Source organism: Solea senegalensis, unplaced genomic scaffold, assembly GCF_019176455.1.
Source record: "Solea senegalensis isolate Sse05_10M unplaced genomic scaffold, IFAPA_SoseM_1 scf7180000015251, whole genome shotgun sequence".
In the NCBI taxonomy this organism is placed as follows: domain Eukaryota; kingdom Metazoa; phylum Chordata; class Actinopteri; order Pleuronectiformes; family Soleidae; genus Solea; species Solea senegalensis.
In genome coordinates, this window is record NW_025321276.1 from 94,165 (window position 1) to 114,785 (window position 20,621).

Genomic DNA, 20,621 nt, shown 5'->3' on the forward strand with positions numbered 1-20,621 from the left:
GTTTGACAAATGTCCTCACTTTTATTTGTTGTGTTGTTTGCCAGCTGACTTCAGATCAGTGAGATAAAGCGAGGACAAAAAAAAGTCAAAAATGAAGTTTGAAAACAAACATGATATACAGTCACAAACTATAATCATCTCCACAACAAGATGATGGAGATGAATTTTAAACTCTGCTGCTCCAGCCAAGGGAAAAACACCAGAGCAGCATGAATTAAATCATCAGACAAAATCAACAAGAGACTTCAATCTGTCTGATGACGATGGAAGAGGAGGAGGAGGACACTTAAAAGCAGAGTCTGTGGGCACAAACAATGTACTGTGCTTTACATTTAACACACACACACACACACACACACACACACACACACACACACACACACACACACACTAACCTTAACCATAACCACACATCAAATCTGAGTCCTAAACTTTAAAACAGTTTCTCAGAAATGAGGTCTTGCCTGATTAGGATCAGATTTTGGTCTCCATGAGGACAACTGGTCAGAGATCAGAAAAAAGGTCCTAAAGAGGCAAAAAAATACAAGAACACACACACACAGACACAGACACACACACACACACACACACACACACACAGCATTCTTACGGACAATATAACCCCTTACCCTTTAACCTTACCATAACCTCATTTAACCCTAAAACCAGGTCTTAACCCCGCCAAAAAAACCCTTTATAGTTGTAAGAACGAGACAAAAATGTCCTCACTCTCTGTGGTTTATACCATTTTTTGGTCCTCACAAAGCTACACATACAAGAACACACACACACTTTCTCCTAAGGCGCATAATTACAAGAGGAATGTCTGAGACTGGCTGTGAGGGAACCACCCTCCCCACAGACACACACAGACACACAGACACACACACACCCACACACAGATCTTTGCATATGAAAGAAGAAAAAGGAAAAAGAAAAACATTCACCTCAAATTTGCACCTTCTGCTTTGGTTGAGTTTCTTAAAAACTAAGATTCTGTTTTTAGCCGCAGCTCAAAAACTTTAAATAATCCCCATGTTTCTGCATTTGGAGCTCGGTCATTAAATGACCATAAAGTACAGTTTGATACAGTAGTGTGAGGAGGACATGGAACATGAAGAGTCGGTTAATCCCATAAATGATGTTTATTTTTCAAAGGTTCACTCATTCACACACAGATACAAATGTACACGCAACACATGTGTAACACACGTTCTCAGGCTGCTGGCACAGACACCAGAGGACATGTGGGGTGAAGTCTTAGCCTGTGGACACGTTGGCATGTAGTGAAAACAAACTCTTACTCTGCTCCTGAATAATAACACAACTTAATATTTGTTATTATTATGACTTCATTACTTTAATATCTGTATTTGTTTTTGATGTAAAAATAAATAAGATGACTTTACAGAGAACTGTAACCCCTACCTATTTCAAAGTAAAAGCCCTTTGCATCTGCAGAGTAAAAAGCGTCATGTGGACGTATTTTATTTACACATTTAGTTTTGTGCAATTTTAGCTACAAAAACAAGTACAATAAAAAACAATGTATATTTTTTCTGTACAAATAAATAGCAAAAAATAGAATATACATTATTTATATGTACATATATATACATTTTCAACATTCATTGTTCACATATTTATTCATATAACCATGTTTGAAAATCACTAAATCATGCAAAACGACTCAGATTTAGAACATAAATATTGTAAGATTGCTATAAAAGTATTGTAATAATGCTGTAATACTGTAAATGAAAAGTGTATATATATATATATATATGTATATATATATATATATATATATATATATACAAACCATGTTGATCATTTAGTCCATGAGAACCTGAATCAATAAAGGTTAGAGAAAATAAAAATAAGCAGCAGCATCAGTATCAGTATTCCTGATGCTCCTGTGGTTTTATTTGAAGGTTCTTGCAGCATCATTTGCTGTGGAACTTATAAAACAACTATTTTCTGCTGTGAATTCCACCGAGTCTTTGTTGTTGAAGTCTCAGCCAGTCTTTCACGCAGAATAAACGCAGCTGCACGGCTGTGTATATACAGAGTCAAACAGTTAGGATTGGCACCGGCATCCGTGGCCTCGTGTCAGTGCCAGACTTCTGTGGAGAAACGGAGTGTCTGTAATTAGTGACAGAGAAGCTGCTGTAAACTCTCAGAGTGAACTTTAACCACAAACTGCAACTTCAGAAATCTGATTACACAGCAGATAAACAGGTGAAAAAAATAAAAATGTAAATGTCCCAGCACAAACTCTTCAGGGACAATCAAATCTTAGCTAATCTTAATTCATCTTATTTCAGTTCATAGCATTATGTTTACATAGCTTAATTTAGCTCATAGCATCATGTCCCTCGGGTCCTGTGGGGAGTGCTCCAGGAGTAGGGGGTACTGGAACCCTTGATAAGGGCTATTCGGTCCCTGTATGACTGGTGTCAGAGCTTGGTCCTCATTGTAAGGTCCTTCCCCAGTCAGATCCATTTCCAGTGGGTATTGGACTCTGCCAGCGCTGCCCTTTGTCACCAATTCTGTTCATAATCTTTGTGGATGGAATTTCTAGACGCAGCCAGGGCCTTGCGGGAGTTTGGTGGGCTGCAGCCTCTATAGGACAGCACTGCTCACCCTACATAGGGAGAGGCCTAGAAAAGGTGGCCCAAAGAAAGCTTGCCCAAAACCGTTCCGGGCGGATCACTGTGGCCGACGGAATTACCAACATAGCGATCGAACCAAAGGTAAAACAAATAATCTAACCATCTGTGCATGGAATGTGCACACTCTCATAGACTGAAATATTGACTCCAGACCCCAGAGAAGAACAGCCCTCCTGGCTAAAGAACTAAAATATATAATATAGATATTGCAGCAATCAGTTAAAACAGGCTAGCAGAAGAGGGATCTCTTACAGAGTCAAGTAGCAGGTACACTTACTTTTGGAAAGGCAAAGCCCAGCATGAGGCTAGAATACTTGGAGTTGGATTTGCCATTAAGTCTAGTCTGCTCAGACAGATCCCAGACATCCCTTCAGGTATCAATGAAAGACTAATGAAAATCCACCTCCCTATCAGTAACAAGCGTTTCATCACACTTATCAGCGCTTATGCTCCCATCATGACAAGAACAGTTCTACGCAGACCTGGACTCCCTATTGAGCACTACACCTGATAGCAACAAGCTCCTAATAAAGGGGATTTCAATGCCAGAGTGGGCAGTGGAAATGAGTGATAAGGAAGCATCAGCAGTGAGGTCAACGCGACAGCAGTGAGGTCCTCATCACAAGGGTGATGCGTGATGATGACTGTTGGACAGACCACAGACTTGTCCGATTGAAGTACAAGATCTCCATAACTCCCCAACACCACAAACGTCCAAAACTCAACAGACTGGCATTTAACACAGCCAAATTTCCAGCTGCTAACTACCAACAAGAGTTCAAGACTACACTCGATGACAAGATAAAAGCCATGGGACCCTCAGCTGGAGGCCAAGGGTGGAGCAGGTTCAGGGAAGCCATTACAGAGGTGGCTAGGACATTGCTGGGTCCAAGAATGGGATCTCACCAGGACTGGTTGATATGAACAACGAAAGTGTGCAAATGCTCATCGGCAAGAAGAGAAAGGCATACATAGACTGGCAGAACCACCCAAGATGCACTTCATGCCATGATAGATACAAAGTCTGTAAGGCAAGGGTACAGAAGGAGCAGAAATGAACAATCCCAAAATGTTGTTCAGTGACATCAAGTCCATCTATGGTCCCACCAGAAATAAAACAGCCCCCCTGACATCAGCAGATGGTTTATCTGTCATCAAGCACAAGGAGGGTATCAGGGCAAGGTGGAAGGAGCACTTCAGTCAACTTCTCAACCGCCCATCCACAGTAGACCAGACAGTTCTAGAACAAATCCCCCAGGAAACAGTTCTGGGCATGTCATTAGAATGCAACCATAAACCATATCCCCAGGCAACTAATGTATGGAGAACTGAAGCTGGGCTCATGGAAAAGAGGCAGGCCCAAGCTGAGGTATAAGGACACACTTAAAAACAACCTCAGATGCTGATAGAACAGCCTGGACGGCACTCATATCCCAAGTGGCCACAGCCTTCGAGGGGGATAGGAGAGGGCGCCTGGAGGATGCAAGAGCCAGACGATACAGGATGGCATCTACAGTGGTCATGACATCAACCCACCGATGTTCAACATGTGGATGTCCGTGTGCATTGGCATCCTGTCTGAGAAGCCATATGAGGTCTCACCCCCCGAGATGCTATGAGTATGCAGAGAGACAGTCATCTTTGGCAACGAAAGACTACCAAGAGCATAAGGTTTATAAATAATAATATTGATGTTTTTAGTTCTTAATTAGTCCTAACTAAACTAAACTAACACACGTTAACTTAGCTTGTATCATAGGTTTATTTATCTTTCAAAACTGTAAGCTTTATGTTTACACATCTTGTAATTTGCCACTGTGACGTTAGCGTTTAGCTTGTCATTACAACATTAGCCCACAAGTCTTTTACTTAATACTTAAATCAATGTGTCTCTCTTTCATCCTCTGCTCTTTGCAGCTGAGATAAGAGTTTGCAGCTGTATTCATAGAAACCAAACGTCTCTGTACCTCCTGTAATTCACCACTGATTTAAAGCCATGGGTTAGGGTTGACCACATGTCTATCACCCGGCACCACTGAGGACAAACACAATCAGCTCATCCTCTCACACATCAACAAAGTCTTCACCTTTGTTTTCTTTAGTCTGAGACAAACACTGACATTATTATTATTGTTGTTGTTGTTGTTGATGTCACAGTGTCCGTCTTTAACCAAAGTACAGCGTTTACACAGAGGTCACATGACGTGAAAGCACATTTTTTACTGTAACAACAAACAGCAGCGTCACAACAAATCCTGGATCATTTTATAAAAAAGTCCACTAAAGTCAGCCGTCCCTGTTATTATTGTTTTAAAGTATGTATGTTTTATGCTAATTTATTATTGTGTGTTGGAATCTTGTTTTTATTGCAATAGTTTTCAGTGGAATCCACCACATTAATAACATTGTCTTATCGAGAAGAAGCCACACTTGTTGAGGAAGAAAATAAAAACTACACTAATTTGTGCTTCAGTTTTCAGTGGGAGAATGCTGTTAATATGAGGATGAGAAAGCTGTTAAATAAAAACAGAGCAGCTCTGAAATTGAGCCGGACAAGGATGAAACCTGGCAAAAACAGCTGCTTTAAAGTAAATATAGCTTTCCTGGAAAATAAAAAGAATGAATGAGGAAAAATTAGAGGAAAAAGAAGAGGAGACAGTTTCAAACAGAACATGTTTGTGGCAAACACAAAAACTGTTATTTCAGGGTTTTTATCACTTCCGGATTTCTTCCAGACCACAGTTTTTACACACAAACACACGCATGCAAATCTCACTTCAGAGGATGTTACATTGACTTACATTCATTTCCTGGAGACTAACTCTAACTGTAACCATAACTACTACTGGCCTTAACCTTAACTTTAACCTCACAAGTCCACATAATGTGAGTGTGTAAACACTTTGTGTTTCTGTAAATCCTACTTCTAACAAAAAATAAATAAAGTATTTTCTTCATGTGTTCACAAGGAAGAGAGAGGTCGCAAGTTTTTATTATAACTTAATAATAAGTGTGAGGTCACATGGGGTAACCAGCTTTGTTCTACAAACTGAAGACAGATAAACTCACTAAAATAAATCTTCCAAACAAAATAAATTCACATTGAACAAGGACAGATTAAAGAAAAAAGCAAAGAATACTCTATATGAAATGATTAAGTGTTGTTTCTTTATTTAATGTTTAATTGAAAAGATTAAAGTTCCTGACTATGTCTGTAATGGGTGTGCAGTAACCCGGACCACAGGATAGTTTGGTAATGAGTCTTTAATGTCTTCTTCAATCGTCTTTTCAGAAAACAGGTAATAATAAATGCAGTTCAAAAACAGGCTTAAACACAGAGTCTCTTGGGGCTTAGATATGTCCAACCTCTCATACAAGTCCAGCAAGTTGTAGTGATAGGAATTCCGGCTCTTTGTGGAGAGCTCTTTTGGCTCACTAAAAAGAGCCAGCTCTTTCGGCTCCCAAGTGGCTCCTCAGATTTTTTGTTACTTAATTTATTACCAAAATTATGTGTAAAATGAATAACTATTGTAAAAAAACATAAAATATAACATATGTACAGTAAATATATGGCTTTATTAATAAACTTAACATAACTTAACACATATATATAAATACATTTTAAATAAAAAAGACCCATTTTAATTTGTGAAAAAACACAAAATCAACTAAACATCATAGGTCATAGCCTTTTGCAAAAACTGGCTCATAGAGCTATGGGATGTAGGTCTACAAGGTGGCTGTGATGGTGATATACTGGCTGATGCTACAGACATAGAAACAGCAACAGTTGCAGGAGTTGACACACTGGCACCTTCATTAGCAGAGTCCCTTGCTGGTCTTTTATCCAACTCCATTAATTACATTATTTTTTTTACATTACATGTCATTTAGCAGACGCTTTTATCCAAAGCGACTTACAATGGAATTGAGTACAGTCAGCCAGGGGTGGAGTCGAACTTGTGACCATTGCGACCATGATGTCTTCCGCAAATTTTAATTAATAATTAATTGCACTGTTGGATGATTAGTTTGCATATGCCTGTACAGGTTGTTTGTGGAGCCTGCTCGATATGAAATTTTTATTTTACAAAGTGTACACTTTGTCTTTCCGGAGTCTAACACTTTAAAATGTGTCAAAATTGTACTCCTTTTCCTGCTGTCACTCATCTTCGGTAAAATCCTCTTGCGCTCCTCTCGCTCTCGTCTCTCACCCTCCTGTTCGTGTGTGCTGCTGTGTGTGTGTGCTCTGTAACCCCTCCCCTCCCCCCTCCTGCTCAGTGTAGTCACACAGACAATGCCACAGCCACACATGTTGACCAATGCGGCTTTGAAAGACAATTAAATAAAAAAAATCGCTCTTGATCGGAAGCTGACTCTATCGAATGTGAGCCGGCTCCCATCGTTCACTTCAAAGAGCCGGCTCTAATCCGGCTCTTGTTCGCGACTGACCCATCACTAGCAAGTTAAGGAAATCCAGCAGTGTAGCAGCAGGATGCCACACCAGCAGACGAACACCAGGAAGGGTTAAGATAGAGATCGTGGTCGGAGACGGAAAGCTGAAGAGAACGACAAAGCAGGCAATGGGAGATCAATTCAAGGGAGAGTGCTGGAGAGTCTTGCATGGAGTGTTATAGACCAGCTCCTCTTCATCTGTTGTGCAGGGGTGAAGCAGTGAGTCCCAGATGAGCGTTTCCGGGAGTCGGCATGGTCCTGGAAGGTTGGGATGCTATTGGTGGAAATCCGCAATAAGCTGGTGGTCGAGGATGTGACGAGCAGGAGCCCAGAATCTCTCTTCTGGACCATAACCCTACCAGTTGACCAAATATTGGAGACCACGACCCATACGATGAGAGCGCAGCAGGTGCTGAACATAGTAGGCAGGATCTCCATCAGTGAGTTGGGGAGGTGGAGCTGCAGACACAAGGGGACTTTCCTTGACTGGCTTCACTTGGGACACATGGATTGTAGGATGGATTTGCATCTATTGTGGGAGTGTCAGCCTCACTGCCATAGGGTTGATGATCTTCTGGATGGCAAACAGGCCGATGAGTTTAGGAGCCAATTTCTTGGACTCCACACCAAGAAGCCACACCATTTGACCCACTTGATAGGCGGGAGCCTGGGACAGAGTAACGATCTGCAGATTGGAGGATGGAGGCTCATGCTTGGATCCAGGTGCTGCGACAGCGGTGGATGAAGGCTTGGACTGATGGACAGGAGGCCTCCTTCTCTAGTGCAGGAAAAAAGGGGAGGCTGAAACCTATAGGCACACTGGAATGGCGACAGACCTGTTGTAGAGCTGGTCAGAGTGTTGTGAGCATATTCTACACACAGGATTTGCTTGGCCCAGGACAAGGGATCTTGGGAAACCAAGCAGCGGACGGCTGTCTCCATCTCCTGGTTCATACGCTCAGTCTGTCCCTTGGACTGGGGGTGAAAGCCGGAGGACAGACTGACAGTGGCCCCAAGCAGAGCACAGAATTCCTTCCAAAAAGCTGAAGTGAACTGCGGGCCCCAATCAGACACCACATCTACAGGGAAACCATGGAGCCGGAAAATGTGGAGCAGGACCAGTTGGGCTGTCTCTTTGGCCGAGGGAAGCTTGGGTAAGGGCATAAAATGAGCCAGTTTACTAAATCGGTCCACTACAGTCAGGATGGCTGTATTACCCTCGGAAGGAGGGAGGCCAGTGACAAAGTCCACAGAGATGTGAGACCAAGGCTGATGAGGAACAGGGAGGGGCTGCAGGAAACCAGCAGGAGCCAGGCGAGATGGCTTGTGTTGACTGCAGACCGGACAGGCATTGACGAACCCTCGGATGTCCTCGTCGAGAGTGGCCCACCAAAAATGTTGCTGGACCACATCTCTGGTTCTTTGGATTCCCGGATGACAAGAAATCTTGGAGGCAGTGAGTGTGTGAACCAGAGAGGCTTAAATAGCTTGATTACTGATGAGGAGCACCTGAGTGCACAGGTGAACAGAATTGGCTGATGAGGTGGGAGTGGCTGGCAGGGAGAGTGGAGCAGATATTTATTATTATTATTATTAGAATATTTTGTTGCATCAAGGCAGAATATTGGCATGATTTACATGTGTGCACTACAAACAGAAGCAGGAGGAACTAACACAGAGGACTGAACCAGATTGAGAGAAACACAACAGGTGTGTGGTGTTAGCTGATGATTTAACAATAACACATAATGACAGGAAGTGAAGCTAAAGCTTGAATACAGTTAAGCTAAACATAAGTGAATAAAGCAAAGAATCAAGAGTGAAAAACAAAAGCAAAATGAAAAACCTAAATGAGTCAGAAAAGTTTGATTTTATTGTCACATGTAATTACATGTTCTTCTATCTTCTTCTGTATTTGTTCTGATTCAAAGGATTTAAAGGTTTTCAGAGAAAAACCCGCAAAACAAAACCACAAAGCACAAAGGTCTGGGAAAAATCCTTATCGACTGCTTTTACTCATTAAATGTGTGAGTCACACCACATTTACACATTATTTATACACCTATCTGTGTGTGTGTGTTGTATTTTTTACCTCTTCAGGAAGTTTTTTTTCTGTCATAGACACTGACTTTGTCAGGACTAGAGACCAAAACCTGGTCCTAATGACTGAAGTTAAGTTTCAGACTAAGATTAGAATTGTGGTTATAGGTTAAGGTTAGTCATTAACTGGTGATATAATGTTCTATTAAACTTTAATACACAGTTTGTATGAAGACAAACATCAAGAGGTTGTGAGAAAATCATCAACATATATATTTATGCACAAATGTTCAATGTTTCTGATAAAATACTCATATGTGTGTCAATGATTTGAATGTCAAACATGCAGTTGGACAAGAATGTTTTCAAACACATAAAACCAGAAAATTAGACATTCATTTACATTTACATTTAAGCATTTAGCAGACACTTTTATCCATAGCGACTTACAAGAGAGGAATAAGCTACAAGAAGTCCACTCGACAGGAACAGTGGACGGATGGAGGGTAAGAGTGCCAAGGTGCAAGGATGCAAGTGCAGGAGGAGATGCAAGTGCAGGGAAGGGGCTAAGGTAAGTGCTAGGCCAGAAGATGCTTTTGGAAGAGTTCGGTTTTCAAAAGCTTCTTGAAGATAAACAGAGACGTCCCAGTTACTGGTGTAACAGACCCCAGGTGTGTGGCCAGTTTGCAGATTATAATGTCCTATAAAGGGCAGAGAAAGGATGAGACAAACAGCAGGTAATACGTTTCCTTCTCTCGCTTCTGTCATACTTTACTTTTTTAACAAATATGCACTTTACACGTAGTCTCCTTTTCACACATTTTCCATTTGATCTAATACCAGGTCACAACTCCAAATGTTCCTCCAAATGTCGTGGAGAGATGACCAAAGCCTGTTCTAGGAGCTGGCTAGCCTGTTGAGTTATTTCCGCTCTGATTTTTCTTATATTGAAAAGTGCAAAGCGATATGAGTGGGCGACAGAAGCAACATGATCTGTAAAGGACAACTGGTCATCAATCATGGCACCCATGTTTCTTGCTATCCTGGAAGTAGCAAGAGATAGGGAATCGATATTAATGCAGATGTTATGATGTATTGTTGGCTTGGCTGGGAAGACCGGCAGTTCAGTTTTGGTCTGGGCTTTTCATCCACGCAGAGAGAGAGAGAGACAATCTGAGATTTGTGCTGAGACCGTGTGGTCGTCAGGTGACAGATACAACTGGGTATAATCAGCATAGCAGTGATATGAGAAGCCATGTGAGCAGATGATCTGGCCCAACAAAGTGGTGTACATGGCAAAATAATTTGTCTATAACAGGCAGCAACTGTTGATCACTTTCTCCATTAATCGATCAGATGTTTAATCCATATAATGTTGATCAGTGTTTCTAAAACTAACTCAAAACTATTATGTTTCTCAAATGTCTTGAGTTTGAAAGATTTCTTTGTTTTACAGAGCAAAGAAACAAAGCTGAAAAATGACAGAAACTATAAAACATTCACATTTAAGAAGCTGAAAAATGACAGAAAACATGTTGTAATTATTCAAAAAAGACTCTAAGTGATTAAATTATCAAATTAGTAATCACTTATAATCAATTAGTTGTTGCAGCCCTACATTTTTAAATGTCCTTAATTAATGATAATAAATAATGTTAATAAATGGTTTTATTAATATTGCTTGGTTTATTATAGTAAATGATGTGATTGGTGTCTGAATTACAGTCTGAAAATATGTTGTTAAAATGACAGCGCTAGTGATCACAGCTCAGTGTGTGATTCTGTGGTCCTGTTGAGGTCTGGGAGGTAGAACAGTGAGTCAAAACAACAAGAGGTCACACACACACACACACACACACACTTCATCTGTTTTTCGTGTCTTTTTCAGACAAATTTCATTTTATTGAATGTTGAAACAACACTTTTTTTTCCACATAAACTCACAAAGTCACACCAGCTGTTTTCACACTCATGTGTTTTTATTGTCGCTGCTGGAAAAGTGTAGGAGTATTTGTTGAGGAGACGCAGCGTCTCACACCAGTTCATCCTCTGCTCTCCACGTTTGATGTTTTTATTGTTTGTTTTTCTCAGCTGACATTTTCTTCCTCTTCAGGCTCACACACACATGGTTGCATATTTTGTTACAAGTTTATTATTATCATTGTTATTGTTATTATTATTACTATTATTACTGTTTTAAAGTACTTTTAAAGTAGGTTTTATGCTAATTTCTTATCATGTGTTGGAATCATGTGTTTATTGCACTAGTTTTCAGTGGGAACATGGGAACACCTCAGGATTCCCCTGGAAGAGCTGGAGTAAGTGGTTGGGGAGAGGGAAGTCTGGGTTGCTCTGCTCAAGCTGCTGTCCCTGTGACCCGACCTTAAACGTTTTTGAGAAACATTGGCATAAAGTTTTTCTTGACTTTTTTTACAAGTTTGTTTTTTTCAAACTAATTATTGATATATAGTCACGTTGGTTCCAGACAGAAAGACAGACATTCTTTACATTCTCATGTAATTTGTATTTTCCATTGAAAGCGTCTCACAGATGACAGAATTATTAAACCTGATGTGAAACCTTCAATTACAGAAGAAAAATGTCTGAGTCTGAGCTGATGACATTTACACTGCTGCTTATACACACCTTCTACATTAACACATGATTTAATGTAGAAGGAGAAGTGTTTACCATTATGTCCATCCCTCCAGTCTCTGTTGATCACTAGATTATTACATGAAAACCATCTGAATACTAATTTTATTATATTTTTAATACAACATTCTTACACAAATGAATGATCATGACAATCTTCTGAACCCTGATGAAGATAATTACCACTATTTTTCATGAAACGTTTGGGTAAAAGGTATATAATGTTAAAGTTTGTATCCTCACCACCTCTGCTCACACATGAACTGCAGTAAGAGAGCTTTCACTTGTTGAACTCTGATGATTTCTGAGGCTTCAACGTTCACAAACGTGCAATTACACCACGCTAACATCAAAGATCCTGTCTGCAGTGGACACACTAAGCTATGTTGCCCACTGAGCCGCAGAGATAACATTCTGTTGAGTCTTGTACAACCTTGGAGAACAGACGTCGTACTTCTGATCGCAGGTTAAAGATCTGTGATGGTGAATCAGTGTTTTTTTGGTCAGTAAAGAAGTCACTTATTTCTCTGTCTCTGATGCTTTTACACAATTTTACAAATTTGGTCATTTGGTTGATCTGTCGTTTGGTTGCTCGGTCAGTGATCAGTTGGTTAAGCGTTCATTAAATTTTTTGTTCCATCTGTGGGACCCAACCCAGTGTTTGGGAATCACTGATCTATAATATTAAGCTCATTCTGTACATATTCTGGTTACTCACTGTCTGTACTGCATATGCTATTGTTACATTTTTCTATATTTGTATATTCATTTGTTCATTATTTATTACCTTTACTTTTCACAAACTTTGCTGCTATAACACTGCAACTTTCCATATGAGGAAACTAATAAAGGACTATTTCACACACACAGACACACACACACCCCTCTCTCGATGATGACTGTCTGTCTGTGAGGACGCTGAATCACTGTCATACCACCCGACACTGTATGCTGCTGTTTTTCCCAGTGCCTGTCGCTGCATGTCCTTAAATTAACTTCATACAGTGTCTGTGTGTGTGTGTGTGTGTCTGTGCCTGTCTCTCTGTGTGCTTTGCCCCCGCACCACCGCAGAGCTGACCACAGGAAGAGTGGGAGAAGGAGAGCAGAGGTGGTTAACCTCATGATATCACACGCTCACAGCTGATTGGCTGCAGCCAGAGTCGGCAGCGTTTAAAAAGGCAGAAGCTCCATCAGTGAGCAGCAAACCAGGAGATAAACTAAAGAGGAAACGCACGTGACATCCACCGCAACTCCCTCCTACTGCAGACAAGGTCAGAGTTAAGATGATTGTTATAATTTATATATTTTGAAAATTGTGATGACATGTTAAGCTTCTTCTTATTTTAAAAGCTGCTGGATTATTACAGTTATTATTATTTTTCACAGAATGCAACATTAAGGCTTTGCAGTGCGAAAATAATAATAAAAAAAACATGTATTTTAATCATTGGGGGCTTTTAATTTTTTTTTGGAAACCTTTGTAACCTTGGCAATTTTGTCCGACTGAACATTATGATTGAAATTGCAATTTGATGCAATGTGATGATAAAAGCACACAGATGTCAGTTAATGATTTCATCTATTTCTGGTTTTCTTGGTTATATTTAATTTTTGGGTTGACTGAATTTCAACTTATATCAACAAATTTGTATTTTTTCCTCAAGCATTTAGTTCAGATTTATGTGCATATGTTTTAAATAACATGCATCACATGAAAATATAAATCATTTGTTTATAATATAATAGCTTATAATAGCTTTTTTGTTTATTTGTTTCCAAATCCTAAAACTACAGCCCATGTCCATGTTTCCAGAATAACACATGCTACTATCATCTGACATATACAATGTCCACATACTTGAGTACCATATAATAACGTTGTATTATATCGGTATAATCCACAGCTACAGTATAAAGAACCTCTCTAATCATATATGCTGTTTTTAACATGTACATAAAAAAAACCAACATTTTATAAATAAGTAAAAAAAACTACATTCTGAACAAAATCAACTTTTGACTGCTTTTAATAATTTTATATACTTTGTTTTTCAGTAATTGAAAAATGTAGATGTCTAACCCTAACCCTAACCCTTTTTACTGATGCACAAAAACTTACCTTATAAACTACATTATAAAAAAGAGAAATTTAACCCTAACCCAGATATGATTTTCAGGGTCCTGTAATTGGCCAGAGGTGGAGCTGTAACTGTTTTTTAATTGGCTGATTAGTTTCTCAGTGAAACCAGGACAGGACCAAGCTCCTTGTTAACCACACTAAATAATCACAATACACACACACACACACACACACTGGTTAGGGAGCACAGTGGCTTTAAACTGAAGAGAAAAGAGAGAGTTTTTAAGCCTTAAATAAAAAAAAAAATATCAACGTTTTGGAGCTAAATTAAATTTGGATTCAACCGAGGTTTTTCTATTCATCTTCTTTTTCTCTCAATTCAGCTGATTTCTTCTCTGTTTTCCTGTGTGCTATTTAGGAATGAGCTGAAACAAGTATCATTATAATCTTTCTGATACTGGTCAAAATCACTGGATAGAAAATATTATCCAATACAATCCAAAATGTATCAAAATTTTAAAAAATATCAATGAAAATCAGCAACAGCATTTTAGCTTGTTGCACAGTTGGAGAATTATGTATGTATATATATGTGTGTATATATACATCTTTATAATATGTATATGTGTGTGTGTCGTTAACGGCGTCATAGTTTAAAGAGCAGATACTTACGTTTGTGATACTTTAATTCTTAACAGACACAAAAAAGTGGTATCATGCTGGTTGTTTTCTACTGCCTTAAAGCTAAGCTTATTTCTTGCTAATAAAATAAAATGTGCATACAGCAATGAGTGTAGGACTATCTTCCATTACATGTCATTTAGCAGACGCTTTTATCCAAAGCGACTTAAAGTGGAATGAAGTACAACCAGCCGGGGGGGAGTTGAACTTGCGACCATTGTGACCATCATGTCTTTTGCACACAGGATACCATTCTTAACCACTGAGCCACTCCACCCCCTCATTACAACATGTGTATTTAGTATCAGACAAACTTATAATGAAATGTGGGTTAGGGGTTAGGGTTAGCTGGCATTCAAATATTGGTCCCCACGGGGATGGAAATACAAGAACATAATTTCGATTGTTTGCTTATTTTCTGCTGCCTTCACTGAAAAAAACCTTACATTTACTTTTAAAAAGTTAATTCTGTTGATTTAGACAAAACCAGAGTTAACCTGAGACCAAAACGAAAGGCAGATAAACAGAACTACACTATAAACACACACACATATACAGCCATATGGGCGTCTGTCTGTCATGTTCCTGCTGTACTGTGGGTTTCCACTAATAACCTGCTGAATTACACAGTATAGGAGTCAGTCATTAAAGATGGACGTCGTCTCTGCCACAGCAAACACAGCAAACTCAGAGAAACCAGAGATGAGAGATGCTGTCTTTTATGAAGTTTAAGTAAATCTAATAAAGCATAAAATGTGTTTTATTTTGGTAAAAGTAAAGTTTAGTCTGAATCTTTGCTTCATTAAAAACAGTATATACATATATTCCAGAAATAGACCAGAACCAGTGAGACAATGAATGTTTTCCATGTAGCTGAAGCTTGTTATGACTTACAGTATTTTTCTGTGCCATAGAATTTTAATGTAATAAAACACACACTGACACACACACACACACACACACACACACACACACAGACAGTGGGTTTATTTCTGACTCAAACCCACGTACACTTTCCTGCTTTTGGGAAAAAACCTCGGCTGTTTATTCTGGGACTGAAAATCGTCCAAAACAAATGCACTTCCACTAGAATGTTGGGGGAGAAGTGCAACATTTTTGTGGAATTACTGAGCAATTTATAAATAAAATGTATCAATTTTTAAATGTTTAAGACATTTGTGGCTGTATAATATTTACAGCCTCAGATGAGATCATTAAAACTGTAGACGTCATTACCTATCTATAATTCTGAAATAAATCAGATCCTGTTCCATTTACACTTCAGAAGTTGGAAGTGGGAGTGACGTTAGCAGACCGGTCATGGGCTGGCAGGTGTTAGCTATTGTCAGTAATATTATTGTTTTACTATTGTATTATATGTATTACTACAAATACTATGTGAACGTCTGATTTACTGTGAAACAAATATGACGGTTGCCATCTTGGCAGGCAAATTAGAATCCGCTTCCCCCGACTTTCTGAGTTGGAAATCTGACATCTTTCAACCGGAACGCCACCTCAATTCGGAGATTGTGACCTCTGACTGCAACTGGAACGCACCATAATCACCATAAAACATGACGGAGAACTGTTACTGTGTTGCTTTAAAGAACCAGATATTTTTGTGGCATCAAAGCTGAATAAACATAGTGAAGTTTAAACAGTTATTAGAACTCACTTTGCTTTGCATAAACTAGGCTCGGTTATAACCTTTCATTATTTAGGGTTTCTCCCTTAAATCTTTAACCTCCCCACCGAAAAAAAACACCCACAGACTAAGTTCATCTTTTTAAATTACAGTGTTTATAAAATTATTTTCTCACATCTTTCCCAGTTACAAGCTTCCTGTGTCGTCCTTACACCGACCCCCCACAGAGTCATATGATTACGTCGCACTGATGACAGAGAGTCACATTACTGTGTGTTTGACTCTGTAATTAACATGGTAATGACTTCCTGTGTCACGCCATGGCCTCTAACAGGAAGTGCCACTGCTACTTAAAGGTCATGTGACCACACAACCTCCATTTTTTTTTCTTTGGCAAGGAGTCTTGACAATGTCTTTGTGTTTGAAGTTAGAGCTCAGTGTCTCATGATTACTATTTTATTGCTTTTTATCGCTTATATTGTGATGTTTTACGACGTGTTTTTTTTCTTTCTGTCTAGACACCAAATTGTGACACAATGAAAGTGGCCGTTGTCTTCATCCTGCTCTTCGCCACAGTTCTCTGTCGGCCTGTGAGTCACTTTTCTAGAAAATTTGATCCACATTCAAGATATTTTCGACACGTGTGTATGTAAACACTTGTTTTAACGTCTTTACTTGAACTTCTGATCATGTTAATACATATTTTATTTTCTGTACAGGCGAGGAGAATGTTTGACAGCAGCTCAGAGAGTTCTGAAGAAGTGGTAAGTATCTAGAGAAAAGTGGACGTGGGTGGAAGTGGGACAAACACCTGTAACTGACTGATTTTGATCCACAGGTGAGACGACCTGCGGCTCGATACATGAGGAAGCAGGCACCAGTGGTGCCTCAGACTCATGCAGCTGTTGTACAGGTACATGGTTTAATCGAGAAATGTCCTGTACTCATGTCTCTCATCTTTTTTGTCTTGTTTCTACCTGAACCCTCAACGTCTCACTAAATGTTATGTCTCATACTTTCCTGCAGAACACGAGAAATACTGTCCTAAACTTTAACAGACATTATGAGGACATTCTGGTGTGTTTTTATGCAGATGATATGAAGACATTATTAGGACATTCTGGTGTGTTTTTATGCAGATGATATTAAGGTATTATTAGGACATATAAACTTCATATTCTTGTGTTCCAAAACACATCCCTTTTTTCTCAACACAATAAAGCTGTGCACAACAAAGGAGTACAAAAAATAAAAGTTTTATTGTTTCCTCTGTGACGCTGCAGAACGTCGCTGCAGCTTCAGACGAGAGCAAAGACAGCACAGATGAGGTCATGGTGAGAGATGTCTTTACTCAGCACTGTTGACATTGACAAAACCTCTGCTCTGATGTTGAAGATGTGAACTGTGGGTTTATAATTTTGGCCACAGGAGGCAGCAGAGACTCCAGTTCTGCAATTTAAATCTGGCAGCTGGGACGCAACTCTAGCCCCAGATTCAACCACGGACGGCGGTCAGGACAGTGATGACAGCGACGAGGATGATGATGACACCGACGAGAATGTGAGTAAAAAGTTGCACTTTACATGTGAATTTTTCACTTATGAGGCCTGAAATCATCTTTGTGTGTCCAGGACACAGATGAGAATGAGGATGATTCCAATGACACATCGGAATCGGGTGAGTCCTCCACTGTCGCCCCGACAACCGTAGGCCCCACAGTGGTCACAGAGGTGTTTGTGGTTGAAACAACTGAGGATTACATCAATCCCACCATCGTCACCGATGATTCGGCCCGTGGAGACAGTTTGGGACACCCTAGCGACTACAAGTCCATCTATGTAGAGGACAAATCCTACCACAAGATTCCTGCTCCCTACAAGTCCTACGAGTACTACGACACTGGGAAGAAGTCGTCCTACGACACGATAGACGGGAACGAGGTGGAGAAGTCGCTGAAGGTGTATAAGGTATAGGTTAGTCTGAAAGTTATGTGAGTGACTGTTAGCTTTTATGATGATTTAGATGATGAATTTCTGCTTCTGGACCATCAGGCTCTTCAGGTTCACGCTGAGCTGCTGGAGGAGGACACCAGCACTCCTGAGGTGGAGAGTCAGGGTCTGGACGGACAGGACCAGGATGTCAGTCCTCGCCAGGCTTCTCTCCCAGTGGAGGCAGAGAGCACCACCACCAGTGAGAACGACAGCTCCAGTGCCACACAGGAAGAGGAGGAGCAGGAGGAGGATGAGAGCACCAGTGCCGCCAACGACAGTGCCAGCGCAGAGTCCGAGGATGCTGAGAGTCAGAGCAGCGAGGAGGCCACGGCCACGGCCGGCGCTGCCGACAGCGACTCGGACGAGAGTGAGTCAGAGGAGGAAGGGGCGGGGCCTGATTCCTCCACTAATATGCCAGTGGTTATCACTGCCAAATAAGCCACACCCACCCCTCAGGAAACGGAGTGGATGAGGGTTCACATACATGTTTTCTTTCTTCTGCAGGGCCAAACACGAACAAATAAGGTTTCATATTATTCATTTTAACTCATCACCATTACTGAGAGTTTTATCAATACGTGGGAATGTTTTTGTCACTGCGTCACATCTATTTAAGCTGCTAACTAATGAAACCAGAATCATTTCATTCATTTAGTTACTGCTTTAGTTGCAGCTCTGCTCTGATCTTGAGTGAATCCTGAGTCTCCTTCATCTGGACACTCTGAATGACTTGTTACTCGCTGTGTCTATTTTTGCACTCAATAATCACAAAATACATTGAGAACTGGACATTTCAAACCCTAACCTAACCCTAACCCTAACCCAAGAATGCTAATGCAGATGTATAATTTAGTTTGTAAAAAAAAAGAAGTGTTTGATGTAACTGAGGATTTTTCTACCTGCAACAGGAGGTTGACTGACCTTGTCCCCTTCGTCCCCTTCGTCCCCTCTGCCCTCTGTCACTGCAGAGCACACGGTTAAAACTGGAACAAATACACACACACACACACAGTAGGGGTCTGGCGTCCACACATTTAGTCACGAGTTACAACAAAAGTGCACACTTTTATTTAAACCTTTGTTAAACTGTTTAAACGCTTCGTAATCTTTCCTTTTGTCGTATGTGCTGGTGTAGATACAGAGACAGTGGCTCACTCACTCACTCACTCACTCACAGTCCAGTCCATTTGCACAGAACCTACCTACACTACATGTTGTTTGTCTGTAACGCTGTATAATGTACCATATTGTACCATTTATAAAATATTAATAAAGTCTTTTTTTCATAAAAACATTGGATTTTTGTGTCCAGTTTTGTATTTTGTAGAAAAGAAAGGAAACTGTTGTCACCATGGTAACAATCCTGTAAACAATGATTCTGGTGATTTTGATGTTTATTTTTTTCTTTATTTAAAAGTATGACATGACGTCATCTGCATAAAAACACACCAAACTCTTCACAACACTGAAGCAAATCCTCCACTGTTTTATCTCAAACTGTTTCAATGACGAGTCATCATATTTCACATCATCAAAAAAAAAAGACAGAAATGAAATGTCCTTTTATAAGAAGTTTAAGTGTCAGTAAACATTTTTTATGCATTTGGAGTCAGCAGTTTTAACTGGTTGTCACATGTGAAACTGTTCAAACACAGCAGGTGTCTAATGAGACTAGTCATGTGATTAGATCATGTGATCGACCACCTGAATGAGGAAGGAAACCCAAACTCCAGCACATACATTTTATTGTTTTAATGTACAGGATGTTGAACATGTTGAACTTGTTAAACTGATTAATTTCACATTTAACTGCAAACAGCTCAAATGTGTTATTTAGTAGTTATAATGCATTCACATCTGTCCTTGACCTTTTGAGTTATGTTAGTGTTTCTGTGTAACACAGAGATATTGTGATTTTATCCTGGTTAAATGTGGTGTTGGAGAGTTGCTTCATGTCACAGCTTCAATGTGGTAAAAAATAGAAAAGAAAAAAGTTTCATACAATTACAATGCATTTATATTTCTATTGTAATTAATAAAATGTGCTGAAGAAGTATTCAAAAAGAGGTGAAAAATAACTCTTATTTTACATATTTTTATTTTCATACTACTTCACACAGCTTACATTTCATGCAGTTTAATGTTTAAAATTACTTTCCAAAATGATACATTTAAAACATGTAATTAAAATAAAATAAAATAATAATAAAAATAAAAAGAGAAAGTTCAAAAGTAAGTGGTAGTAAAATAATATACTGAAATGTCCCTTTATTAAGCCATGGATGTTTTTAAATGAAATAAAAAAAGATCACTGGGAATCACAGGTGAACATGTTTCAACACAGCAGATGTCGAACAAGACTAATCATGGGTGTCATGATTCCCCCTCACAGTTCT

At 39.6% G+C, this 20,621-nt stretch overlaps 1 protein-coding gene across 1 annotated transcript; it reads left to right on the forward strand.

The window, feature by feature from the left end:
* The first annotated feature begins 13,031 nt into the window (after positions 1-13,031).
* spp1 (secreted phosphoprotein 1) lies at positions 13,032-19,524 on the forward strand. The gene is made up of 8 exons (XM_044017281.1): positions 13,032-13,096; positions 16,753-16,824; positions 16,954-16,998; positions 17,073-17,147; positions 17,518-17,568; positions 17,663-17,794; positions 17,866-18,201; positions 18,286-19,524. The coding sequence occupies exons 2-8, from the start codon at positions 16,771-16,773 to the stop codon at positions 18,661-18,663; spliced, it is 1,071 nt and encodes a 356-aa protein (XP_043873216.1). The 5' UTR covers positions 13,032-13,096; positions 16,753-16,770; the 3' UTR covers positions 18,664-19,524.
* Positions 19,525-20,621: the final 1,097 nt, after the last annotated feature.

Bases quoted from the DNA above. Each gene is read 5' to 3' on its own strand.
- spp1 (XM_044017281.1), top strand. From the start codon at position 16,771: ATGAAAGTGGCCGTTGTCTTCATCCTGCTCTTCGCCACAGTTCTCTGT. The intron at 17,795-17,865 runs GTGAGTAAAAAG...TTGTGTGTCCAG, and splicing joins ATGATGACACCGACGAGAAT to GACACAGATGAGAATGAGGA. The intron at 18,202-18,285 runs GTATAGGTTAGT...CTGGACCATCAG, and splicing joins AGTCGCTGAAGGTGTATAAG to GCTCTTCAGGTTCACGCTGA.